A 13,665-nucleotide genomic window follows, 5' to 3' on the forward strand; every position below is an offset into this window, starting at 1 on the left:
CCGATTTGATCCGTTTTTTCCGACATGTTATATCTGTCAACGCTCAGGCCTGCCTCTGCTGCGAACGAAAACGACACCTCCACCACATTTAGCAGGCTCCGTTCCTAAGTACAGATGGGCCTGTCAACGCGGCCTGGTTCTCAGAGCTCCAAGACTCCTAACTGGATTACGACGGGAGGCGTCACAGATGGATGAGGTAATCCTCCTCACAGGGGAACTCAGGTGTATCACCGCTACCCTTTTTTAATAGAGCCGGCAGGCCGCAAGGGGGGCCAGCGTAGGACGACGTGCACAGGTAGGCATGCACACCCACACACACACACACACACACACACACACACACACACACACACACACAAGCGCAGACATAAGTGAGCGCACACACCTACACACACATACACACACACACCCAAATGTGTGCACGCACAAACACACAATCACACACACATACCACACACCCACCCACCTAAGTGTGTGCACACACAAACACACAATCGCACACACACACACACACCACACACCCACCCACCCACCTAAGTGTGTGCACACACAAACATATAATCGCGCGCGCACACACACCGCCCACCCACCCACCCACCTAAGTGTGTGCACACACAAACACACAATCGCACACACACACACCACACACCCACCAACCCACCTAAGTGTGTGCACACACACAAACATATAATCGGACACACACACCACACACCACACACCCACCCACCTAAGTATGTGCACACACAAACATATAATCGCGCGCACACACACCACACACCCACCCACCTAAGTAAGTGCACACACAAACATATAATCGGACACACACACCACACACCCACCCACCTAAGTATGTGCACACACAAACATATAATCGCGCGCACACACAACACCACTCACCCAACAACCTAAGTATGTGCACACACAAACACACAATCGCACACACATACACACCACACACCAATTCACCTAAGTGTGTGCACACACACACACAATCGCAAACACACACACCACAGACCAACCAACCCACTCACCTAAGTGTGTGCGCGCACAAACATACAATCGCGCACACAAACACACACACACACACACACACACACACACAAACACCCACACGCGGTTTACTGGTGGCCAACGGTGCACAGCCCAGTTGTACAGGGTCCATCGCTCCACTTTGAGAGCTGTTGTGTGTTCATGACCCCAGTAGGAGGGAACCACGGGGGCTGAAGGGTGAGAAGAGATATGACAAATAATAACAAATCTGACAAGATGGAGCAGGATAAGAGCAGGAACGAGTGGACCTGTAGGGATCCTTGAGGAAGGCGCTTGACTCCTACGCACTCCTCAATGTTTCCAAAGACATATCAATGAGTTGCTTTGGATTAAAGTGTCTGCCAAGTGACTGAATCGCACGTTAGATTTCTCAAGGCAAGTGTACCTGTTGGCATCCAACCTTAAGTGGGATTTTATTATTTTTGTTAGACAAATTTACAATAATGGAAAAATATAGTATAAATGGTTTCCAATAAAATATAGGATGATAGCTTCTTGTTATTTAAAATTGTTAATTGTCGCTTTGTGCGTTCCATCATGTTTTCCATTGACGTTTGGTGTTTATTTGTGTAAAATAATATGTGCTAAATTGTGCTAAATAAACACACAGGAGCATAAGCAGCGTTGCAAACTGCCCCGCTTCCTGTAGTGATTCTGGCGAATAAAGGGGGCGTGGCCCTGGCCTTCCTGTAGTGATTCTGGTGAATAAAGGGGGCGTGGCCCTGGCCTTCCTGTAGTGATTCTGGTGAATAAAGGGGGCGTGGCCCTGCCCTTCCTGTAGTGATTATGGTGAATTAAGGGGGCGTGGCCCTGGCCTTCCTGTAGTGATTATGGTGAATAAAAGGGGCGTGGCCCAGGCCTTCCTGTCGTGATTATGGTGAATAAAAGGGGCGTGGCCCGGGCCTTCCTGTAGTGATTATGGTGAATAAAGGGGGCGTGGCCCTGGCCTTCCTGTAGTGATTATGGTGAATAAAGGGGGCGTGGCCCTGGCCTTCCTGTAGTGATTATGGTGAATAAAGGGGGCGTGGCCCTGGCCTTCCTGTAGTGATTATGGTGAATAAAGGGGGCATGGCCCTGGCCTTCCTGTAGTGATTATGGTGAATAAAGGGGGCGTGGCCCTCTTTGCTCCGCCCCTGCATCTTTGCTGATCCCTCAGACACCATTTGCATAGAAAGCTCTCGAATACAACCCAGCGCTCCACCTAAAGTCAAAGGTGGGGATTTCGATGCCGCTGCTCTCGGGTGGTGTACGGGTCGCCCTAGCTCTTCGAGGGTGGTGTCGGAGCCCTACCTCCTCTGTTTGTCACCCTACCTCCTCCAGGGTGGTGTCTGAGATGCCGTAGCTGGTGAGGCCGAGCGTGCCCATCTCCAGGTCCAGGTCCTTGAAGAGCGTGGCGAAGGAGCCGTCCTTGGCGCCCGCGTAGGGCAGGATGAAGGTCACCTCCTGGCCGATGCTCTCCAGGTAGACGGCGCCGGGGACGTGCCGGCGCACAAGGACGCCCACCGCCGCCACGTCTGGGGGGGACGGGGGGGGAAGGGTTAGTGGGGCGCACACACAAACAGAGCTTAGATCGGGCCCAGAAAATCGGGCCCGACCCGACCCGAGCCCGTGCACGTTTTGTCCGAGCCCGGACCGGCCCGATCCCGGTTTCAAACCGACATTTTCTTTAGAACATGGGATGTGTGCGAGTGGAGGAGTGACGTTTATGAGGGGCCGCCTGGGACAGAATTGATACTCGGCCTTACACACACTATTATAATCTCGCATATACACCAGTATACTCATACACACACACTATCATACTCCTCTTACATGTATGTATGAGAGTGTATAGTATGTGACAGAGTATAGTAGTGTATGTGAGAGAGTATAGTAGTGTGTGTGAGAGGGTATAGATGTTTATGCAAGACAATATAGAAGTGTGTGTGAGAGAGTACATATGTTCATGCAAGAGAGTATAGTAGTGTGTGTAGTTTGAATGAAACGGAAGTGAGTTTGATTCCTCAGTTCCTGATTGGCTGATAGAAGAGGCGGAGTTTGAGAGAGGCTTCCTCTTGTGACCGCCAATTCATTCTCAACCATGGCCGGTCTCTACGTGTTGTGGAAGTACCAGAGACGTCGGAAAAACTGACGCAGTCGTTTAGGATACACTACTATACTCTCTCACATACACTACTATACTCTCTCACATACAGTACTATTGTGAGAGTTGATAATGGTTCCACGTCAATGCAACGCAACAGGGTTTACAGTATGAATTCTGAAATGAAAATTGTAACAAGGGCTGTGATTGGTCCGCTCACTAAATCCCAAAACAAAGGTTTGTTTCTGCGTCGCAGCTTCTGAGTGGTCCTTGCGTTAATAACCAGCCCTTAAGGCTTTGTTTGCTGATATGATTGACATTATTTTTCTGATTTAGAACATGCACACGTTAACACAGACAGCCATTTTAATAATAATGGCACCGACAGGAATCGATATTCATAACAAAAGCAATAATTCACATAACACATGATCCGATATCCATAACACCTACTTCTATTGAGTCAAATCTAAACCTTGCTGGATCTCTTTTGTTTGATGTTCGTGCTCCGTTTGAGTCCATATCTTCCCCACATTTCATTAATTTGTTACCAGACACGTTTTTGTGACTTGTTTCAACTTTGCTTCTGAATCATTTGAAAGCACCAACAGCCATCGAAGACACGACTCAACAACTCCACACGTGGATTTGTTTTTCCCTTCTCTCCCGCTCGGATAAATCAATTGTCCCCGGCGCAAGAGGTGAGAAGTGACACAGCAGAGGGCTTAAGATATTAATGAACACCATGAATCCGAAAGGTTATCGACTCGCACAGCAATATTCGCTTGCAACGCGGTGCTGCCATAAGCACTTGGCCGGCTGCTTACCAACCCAATGGCTCTAGACCTGACGAGGCTGAGAGAAAATTTGATATTTTATTAAGGCTTTATTAATTCATGCGTGGGGATTTGGCGATTGACAATTAGCTGTATTTGTAATTCCTTCTACCTGATGCGAGTGGAAGGCAAAATGTCTCACCTGCTAATATAATCAGTTAACAGAGAGAGCCATTTGCATTTAATAATGTCTACAGTTACATCCCTTGGTTAAACAACAACAACATTAGCGCTAGATTAGGCTATGTTTCGCCTAAGGGAAGCTGCTTTTTTTCCAAACTAAGAGTGGTTTAAATGTAGGAGACCGTTAGTCGGAGACTGCCGGATATTTCTTCTGGCACATTATATGTTCATCATCCACAGAAGGGCACTTGATTAGTCATGCCTTGTTCCGCGAGCCACCAGGCACGGAGAAAATGAAAGGGTAGGGAATAAAGGGTATTGTTTAACGGTCAGAAAGGCTCCACAAAGCACCATATATATACACAGCGACACCAGAACTGTAAGAATAATAATAATAATGCAATTCATTTAAGGGCGCCTTTCTTGACACTCAAGGTCACCTTACAAAATCACACATTCATAATAGCAAACAAAAAACTACAGCAACAACATAATAAAACAGTGTACAAGAGAAAAACGGTATGGTCATTCTAGTCCCAAGAATGCGACTTAAAGGGAGTAGGCTTGGCTGAATAGATAAGTTTTCAGGTGAGATTTGAAAGTGAATATGGAACTGGAGTGATGGATGTCATGAGGCGGAGAGGTGGTGGGCTGAGCGACTGAATGCTCTTGACCCCATGGTGACCAGGCGAGCTGGTGGGAGAGTGAGCTGGATGGAGGAAGACGATCTGAGAGAACGGGTGGGTGTCTTGATATGGAGGAGCTCGGTGAGACACTGAGGGGCAAGATTGTTGATGGCCTTGAAAGTGAGAAGCAGGATCTTGTAAATGATGCGATATTTGATGGGGAGCCAATGGAGTTGCTGCAGGACAGGTGTTATGTGACTGATGGAGGGGGTTTTAGCAAGGATACGGGCTGCAGAGTTTTGTACCAGTTGTAATTTATGTATCAAACATACATATACATCAAACCAGTGTGAAAAAATCTATTCAAACTTTGTGAAGATTTTCCATTTTCATAAAAGACGCACGCTCACCACAGGGAGAGCGGGGAGATTGAAACGCAAAATGTGTTGAGGAAAGGGCAGAGAAACTGGGGGGGGACGACGACATTATTCTACTGTTAACCGACGAAATAACGACGAGGTATTTCATCAACCCACCTCAAGAGTTGGTTTCCCATCATCAGTTTTCCACGGTGTGGTAGCAATGACGCAATCCTCCTCTACTTACCCATATAATAGTTTAATGTTTACACACACAGACACAGTCACAAAGCCGTTGCATATCCCCGCATTAGGAGTCTGGGCCATGATGCAGTGGTCCTCTGAACCGCGTCTGAACAGTGAATCAGATCAGACGGACGTAATCATCTGGCCTCAGTCGTGTCGCCGCGTCGCCGAGGGGGAATCGATCTAAAGGCTAATCCACCCGTTGATTATCGATCGAGGACCTCCATATTGGTAATCACTATGGCTTAACCAAGCAGAGCAGAGAACCCCTACCCCCGCCATCCGGCGCTGTCCGTTCTTTATGAAGAAGTAAACGCTGTGGCTTCAAGCATCAAGCCATGCTGGCAAATCTGACCGCGCGCGCGTGTGCGTGCGTGCTTGCGCGCGTGCGCGCGTATGTGTGCGTGTGTGTGTGCGTGCCTGTGCGCACGCGCAAGCATGCCTCGGCGGGTTAATAAAGAAAAATGTGCTGTCACTGGAATCAAAATTGCATTTCTCTCATTTAATTTTCTCTTTCAGAGAGAAATCATGTGCTCCATTATCAAAACGAATAGGGCTTTGATTCCAATGTTTGTTCTTTCTCTGTCACGAGGGGCTGACGAGGACAAGCAGGTAGTGGGGAGTGGGGAGGGGGGCGGGGTATAGCACTGCTCTGCTCTCTCTGGTAGGAATGCATCAAGGGGGCAGAATGTTTTTTTGCCATTCATAAGATCGCTCCCCCAGTCTAACTGTATGAGCAGCTAAGGTTCAGCAGAGATGACGCAGTCAGAAAATAAAACAAACCAAATGAAAAAGCCTATTACTCTGGAGCAGGGGTCACCAACATGGTGCCCGCGTTCGCAAGGCCCATATGAGGCGCCCGCAGGCCTGTTCTGAACATAGCACTACTCATTCTTGAACAACTCTTTCCCACCTTTTTTGAATCATTGTTGATAATTATTGTGAGAAATCGTTAACATGATCAGTGTCTTCACATAGATGATTATCATTAATCAATAATAATAATAATAATATAGAACTAAAGGCAAACTGAGCAAATTTGTTATTTCAGAAGTGTATCAAACTGGGTGCCCTTCGTATGACGAAGTACCCATGAAGTAGCTTTCAGGTTCAAAAAGGTTCGTGACCCCTGCTCTGGAGTAATATGCATAATATAAGTAATGCACAAAGAAAATACCTCTTCTTTCCGCCAGCCAGGGGCCATTTTTTTTTAATATATATTATTGTGTAAAGTTCAAAGCAACAGACCGCATTCAAGGAAGCTGAAGGCAAAATGAATCATCTGAATTTTTTGGTGTGTTTTGAAAGAAGGACGATAAGATTTATGATGTGTGATCATACATTTTTTCATTCCACGTTGAGAAATGACCTTTGCCCTGCATATTACCGGTACAGTTAAGGCAAGCACATTTTTAAGAAGCCTATTATTTGCACATTGACAAACTCTATTTATATCTTAGGGAGTACTTTATTAAAGGCAATAGCAGTGCATGAAGAATGAATGGCATTGTTGAGGTACGTTTCAAGGATGCTACTTTCATAAACAATTTCCTCTTTTGAATCTGTTTGCGCCACCTTCACTTCTTAACAAGTCATGCCTCAGGCTTTCTGCCTCCTTAAGGGCTGATTATGATACCACGTTCACGCAACGCAAGGGGATTACAGACCCCCAACGTCCTTGCAGACCCTCCTTGGAAAAATTGTAACCTTCCGTCAAGGCAACGCAGCAGCAAGGGCTGTGATTGGTCCGCTTACCAAAACCCGACGCAGAACCATGAAGGTTCACGACTGCGTCACAGCGTCTGCGTGGTCGTTGCGTTCACGTGACATATTTGACATGAGGTTTTTGTGTCTTTGTGGACAGAGCAGGGAAGACAGCCCTGAGAAGGAGAGACAGAACGACGCACCGCAAAGAACCGGCGGTTCAGAACCAAACCTTGCGTCGGTTCTTTACCTGATGGATCGGAGTTGATCCAGGTCTGGCTCCCGATGCCTTCATCTGAACTGCTGCTCCCCGATCGGGCCTCTTTCTCCTGCGGACGGGAATCAGAGTCACACCAGAAAAGAATAATTCTACGTTACTCTCATGTTCCTGTTGCTGCGTTCCAGCTCAACCTTTAGATATCCCTTTACTTTAATCCGCGTATACCCGGAGACGGATTCAAGTTTCGCTGGCTTCTCGCTCGACTGAGTCTTGCCATTTGGGTGCGGTGGTTAGTGTCGGGTGTTTCAACAAAAGGGAAATTAAATTTGCACTCGGGGCGCGGGAGAAAAGGCGCTTCCGGCTGTTCTTAAGTTTGCGTTATCGTTCGAGTTGTCGTATCTGTGTTGTGAAACTTCCGTTTTACTTTTCGCTTTAAGCTCGCTGAATGGGACTCCAGACTTTAAGGGGCTCTCAAACAGAAGTGAGCCGTACCGGGATTGGGGTTTTCATATCCTAAAAAGTACAAGGTTTAAACCTCGTGTGTCTTTAGTTATTCAACAGAAATAATCCTAGACGAAGTATGACTGCTGCCATGGACTGAAAGCTATGCGTGTGCCGCAGACATTGGCAAGTACGATTGAGAATCATCAGCCCCCCCCTCGCAGCAATTAGCCTCATCCAACACGTAGGAGTGTGTCGATGCCCTGGTCGGGGCGGACTGAACATGGTTCATTACACTGGGTAGGACTGGGGGGGGGGGGATAGGGGGGTTTCAGAGAGCGAGCCATGTTCAATAAGGGGTTGACGAATTGTTATGAGCTGCAATGCAGGCGCAATCAGGCTCATTATCTTCAGATGAAGCAGTAGATCTTCCTCTGTTATGAGTTATTATGTAGATCAATCATTTTGATATTTTGGGATACATTCACACGCAGTGTTTCACAAATGGGATGCTATCCGTGACTTAAAAACAAAGGAATATTAAAAACATGTCATTAGCTTTCGTCATAAACCATAAGTTCAGTCAAAACATTGCAACACAATTGTATCTCTTCTTTGTCTAAAAAAGTGGCTAGAGTCCTCGTATACAGCCATGCCAAACTCAAGGCCTGTTCAAAGTCAACTGTCATGTTTGTCGCGAGCCGGTCAGATGTCTGAGAGAGCGAATCAACAACGTCGGAATAGCATCAACGTCGACTTACGTCAAGCTTCCTTCACAGGCAGAATCAGAAACCAACGGTTAAACCTCTTTCATACCCCGCATACACACACACACACACACACACACACACACACACACACACACACACACACACACACACACACACACACACACACACACACACACACACACACACACACACTCAGCTGTTAGTTGACGATATGAATAAATCCTGTCATTTCCGGGGATAAAAAAGGAAATAAACTATTCCACACAGCAAAGGATTTGGAGACCGGCGAGGGGAACATATTTTGTACGGAGCCCCTGGCAAACTCCAACATGCTCATCGGTTCCTTAACCACCAGGACGCCCTGTGACGCAACCTATCTCTGCCTGCAGAGGGGCTTCAAACTGGGCATGTTTAAGAGTGCAACACAGGGCAGCTCCTGGAACACATCTTTTATCAAATCTAGTGCGTGGGCAGTCCTTTGTACTATTGAGTACCGACTCTATTCAACCAGGGCAATTCCGTTCAATTCATGTCATTAAGGAGCAGCTAGGGGGTGTTTCGCTCCAGGAAGCCCTACAGGTAGGCCGTAGACATCGGGGATCAAACACAGAACCTTACCCTTTCTTCTGGTATTCAGGCTGGGTGGAAACACATTTGCATTCATGTTCAGGGCATTCAGCAGACGCTTTTATCCGAAGCGACTTACAACAGTTCACACACACATTCACACGCCGACGGCGGTCTCGACGCGGCGAGGCGCCGGCCACCCCGTGGGGGAGCAGTGAGGGCGAGGTGTTTCGCCCGGGGGCCGCATCAACACTGGGAGACCACTGACCTCGGCGGCGTGCGGCTGCTGTCCGCGCTGCGCGGTCGCGTGCTGGTTCCCGCCGCGCACCAGGGTCAGGTAGTAGCCGCGGCCGAAGACCTTCTTCAGGAACATGGAGGAGCCGCAGCAGCGCATCTTGCCGTGGGAGATGATGGCGATGCGGTCGCCCAGGATGTCCGCCTCATCCATGTGGTGAGTGGACAGGATGATGGTACGGCCTGGTGGGGAGGGGGGGAGGAGAGAGAGAGAGAGGTAAAGGGGGAGAGAGGGAGAGAGAGAGAGGGGGGGGAGAGAGGGAGAGGTAGAGACGGAGAGAGACAGAGAGGAGAGAGAGAGACAGAGAGAGAGAGTGAGAGAGAGAGAGAAATGGGGGAGAGATGTAGAGGGAGAGAGAGAGGGGGGAGGAGGGAGAGGAGAGAGAGAGAGGAGGGAGAGGAGAGAGAGAGGAGGGGTGAGGGGGAGGGAAGTCGATGGAGGGAGAGGGAAGTCGAGAGAGAGAGAGGTAGAGAGAGGTAGAGAGAGATGGGGGAGAGAGAGAGAGAGAAATGGGGGAGAGAGGTAGAGGGAGAGAAATGGGGGAGAGAGGTAGAGAGAGAGGTAGAGAGAGAGAGGTAGAGAGAGAGAGAGAGAGAGAGAGGTAGAGAGAGAGAGAGAGAGAGAGAGAGAGAGAGAGAGAGAGAGAGAGAGAGAGAGAGAGAAATGGGGTAGAGAGGTAGAGGGAGAGAGAGGAGGGAGGAGGGAGAGGAGAGAGAGAGGAGGGGTGAGGGGGAGGGAAGTAGAGGGGGAGGGAGAGAGAGAGAGAGAGAGAGAGAGAGAGAGAGAGAGAGCGAGAGGGAGATGGGGATACAGGTGAGACAGAAGGGTAAAACGGTGCAGTCTGTACCTGCCATGTGTGTGTTGGGTGTCAGCGGCAGTCATGACATTGAGCCCGGATGCAGACAAACAGCAGAACAGTGACGACAGGAGCACAAACCAGGAGCGCAAAGCGGCCCTGTTTGTTTCTGAGAGGGTCTGTGATGTGATGAGTGAGAAAGGATGCAGAGACGGCAAACCTATCCGGCACGGCCGGTGTCACGACCTGCGTCCACGTGGTAATCGTTTATCTCCTCGTAGTCCAACTCTGAGTGCCGAGGCGGATCCTCATAGACACTCCCATCACATCAACACAATGCACGCACGCACGCACACACACAGGCAGGAACAGACACACACACAGGCACAGGCACGCAGATGCTCACATCCACACACAAGCAGGCAACCACACACATAAACACACACACACAGCCACCCACACTCACGCATGCAGACACAAACACACACACACAGACAGACACACACACACACACACAGGCACCCACACTCACGCATGCAGACACAAACACACACAGACAGACACACACACACACACACACACACACACACACACAGGCATGCACACGCACACATACACATCTCTCCTTCAGCTCCAAAACATCTTTCTTTTGGGTTCTTTTTTTTGTGTGCGTCACAGAAATCCCATTTTTGTTTTGTTGTCTTCAGATTCAATTAGCATCCCATACCAAGTGGGACGGCGTCAGGCGAGAACCGACACAAACAGAGCCCCGTTATGTCACGTATCTTCGGCTGGCAGTAATTAGCACGTTTGAGGAACAACAAGGAAACAGAACATGGGAGGAGACCACGGGAATATTCCGGACTTTGAAAAATCATGTCACGGTCAACGGCTGACGCCACGCATGTTTTTAAAAGCCCCCGGGGAACCCAAGAGAGGCCATTGCTAAAATTGTGTACGTATATATGTATATATACCGTATTTTCCGGACTATAAGTCGCGGTTTTTTTGTAGTTTGGCTTGCCCTGCGACTTATATTTCGAAGCGACTTATATGCCAAAATTGTGCGTACATAATCTTCGGCCGCAAGATGGCACCGTCATTCATTAGGCCTACAACTGAACGCTGCAAGCCTACTGCACCACCGAATAAATTATATTCTCGTCGTCATCGTCCTCAATGTCCTCCGGTTCAACCAAAGCTACCCCAGCCTTAGCTGCAATGTTGTGCAACATAGCTGTCACACATATCACAGCGCATGACTTGGCCGGCGAAAACTGGAGCCCTCCGCTGGACTTGTGTCTAAAGCGCAACTTCCACCTCCCGATCGTGCGCTCAGGTTTAGGACCGCGGCGCATACGCGTCCGGTGGAATCCCGGTGTCACTGAATTCGGTATACTCTCAGAACTACGAGTGGGACCGACACACCTGTATTGCTATTGCAATTTTATTCAGTCTCTCCAGACTAAACGTTCTTGTTTAAATGTTTAAAAATAAATGCGACTTATACACCGATGCGACGTATATATGTTTTTTTCCTCGTCATGGAGCATTTTTTGACTGATGCGACCAATACTCGGGAGCGACGTATAGTCCGGAAAATACGGTATATATTTTATTGTCCTTCCCGCTTCTTCACTCCGAGAGCGAAAGGGAGGAGGGAGAGAGAAAAGATAAAAGATAAAAGAAAGTTTGACTTTGAACTGTGAGGCTTGCCAGTGGTTTGATTTGGCAGAGTAGGCTCGTTTTATATGCTTAGCTCAATCTCAGCCAATGATTTTCCCTGGGATTCGTTGTGCTTGTGTTCTGTTATTTTTATTCCCGAGCAGGAGTAAATAAAAAACACACGGCACCACGTCTGAGCCAAGAAGAAGCCCAATATCTGCTTGAAAGGGGAACAGCCCGCAAAGGCGTCGTGATTTATTTTGTGTTCTGGGGCAACGCGGCATGAAGGGGAAATGGAGACGAGAGAGATTCAGGTAAATTGGCAGCGTGTCTTGGCAGCTTTTTTTTGTCAGATTGGGAGACATTGAGAAATTGAAACATGCAGCAGTGGTGGATGGGCAGTTCTGGCAGTTATGAGTTTGACGCAGGTTGTCAGGCGTCTACGGATATTATGTTGCAAAGCTTTGTGGTGAAATAACCAACGAATTTGAAAAGGGGCGACAAAAACTGACAGGATAATGATGTTGAGTGCAGTAGGAAACAATTAAAAAAAGAATGTGTTAACTGTTCAATTATGATTTAACGACCTAACGAAAGGGAAGGCAATTTAAATTGTGAAGTTAGTTATTGTTAATTATTTGTTAACAAAATAGTGAAAACAAAGTTATTTAAAAGATAATCAAAATAAATATTTGTGTCAGATGGGTAATCAAAGTTTTATTGAAACCTTTTAATTACCCTATTTCTTAAAGCTTCTATTTTCTCAAAGAAAGGTTAAAACCCAAAATTATAACAGTAATTACCGAAAGTCTGTTTGTCCTTTCAATTCCCATTCCCGGCTGTTTAGGTGGTAAACACCTCAATGAGTGGTCTAATCGGTTAAACAAAGATGTTAGCCGTTTCTATGATTACCATTTACACCTCTTTACTTATTAAGCCCACACTGTGTACCCCCCCAAAATGTTTTGTTCATTCTGGAGCAGGGTTACGGGCGCCCCAGTGCAAGCCTCTTGACTCCAGTTCCCATAAGTAACAAGGTGTGCTGCGTCCACATCCCCAGCGGTTGACCGACCATAAGGGGATGATACGTGAGGCAGTGTCACACCAAAATTGTACCGGGGGCGAAGATTGTACCGCCTACGTAATCCGCGTTCGAAGATTCGAAACCTGCCTGGCAACTGATGATCGCGTCGAACGTTGCCTGGCAACGGACGATCGCGTCGAACGATGACGTCTATTTTCTAAACACAAGCTAGCTAGACTACGATACACTTTAAACACTCAGTTTACTAGCTAAATTCGATTAAACAATTCAATACAATACAAATATAAAGTAAAAAAGAGTGCTATCTGCATTATGTTATTTCGTCTTGATGAGCGCAAATGTTTTTCGAAACCTGCCTGGCAACGGACAATCACGTCGATCGATGACGTAATGTTTCGACGCGGATTACGCAGGAGGTAAAATTTTCGCCCCCGGTACAATTTTGGTGTGACAGCGGGAGTGGCTCAGGAGGTAGAGCGGGTTGACCTGTAACCGAAGGTTGCTAGATCGATCCCCGGCTCCTCTTAGCCTGAGCAAAACACCTGACCCTCACTGTTCCCGACGAGCTGGCTGTCGCCTTGCATGGTTGACATCGCCAGCGGGTGTGAATGTGCGTATGAATGGGTGAATGTTAGGCAGTATTGTAAAGCACTTTGGGTGGCCACTGGTAAGAAACGCGCTGTACAAATGCAGTGCATTTACCAGGCATTCAGTATCGCACCTAGCCTCCAGAGGCAGTCTCTCTCGTCTAATCCAAACGCTGCTGGTGTTTGGCTCCCCTTTTAACCCTTCTTAGTGTCACGCCGACAGCATGAATAAAATTGATACCCTCTCGGAAAGCCTTGTATTTAAACTTTGAGATATCATGCTTCATTTCC

At 47.8% G+C, this 13,665-nt stretch overlaps 1 protein-coding gene across 1 annotated transcript in view; it reads right to left on the minus strand.

Annotated features, from left to right (window-relative positions):
* Positions 1–13,665, minus strand: part of LOC130370390 (phospholipid-transporting ATPase ABCA1-like) — a 150,552-nt gene that overhangs the window by 81,631 nt on the left and 55,256 nt on the right. Inside the window, exons 23-25 of the mRNA XM_056576150.1 lie at positions 9,255–9,463; positions 7,278–7,356; positions 2,362–2,564 (exon numbers count right to left, since the gene is read on the minus strand). Coding sequence (XP_056432125.1) covers positions 2,362–2,564; positions 7,278–7,356; positions 9,255–9,463 — 491 coding nt within the window. The remainder of the gene's footprint in view (positions 1–2,361; positions 2,565–7,277; positions 7,357–9,254; positions 9,464–13,665) is intronic.

The sequence above is a fragment of the Gadus chalcogrammus genome, chromosome 17 (assembly GCF_026213295.1).
Source record: "Gadus chalcogrammus isolate NIFS_2021 chromosome 17, NIFS_Gcha_1.0, whole genome shotgun sequence".
In the NCBI taxonomy this organism is placed as follows: Eukaryota; Metazoa; Chordata; class Actinopteri; order Gadiformes; family Gadidae; genus Gadus; species Gadus chalcogrammus.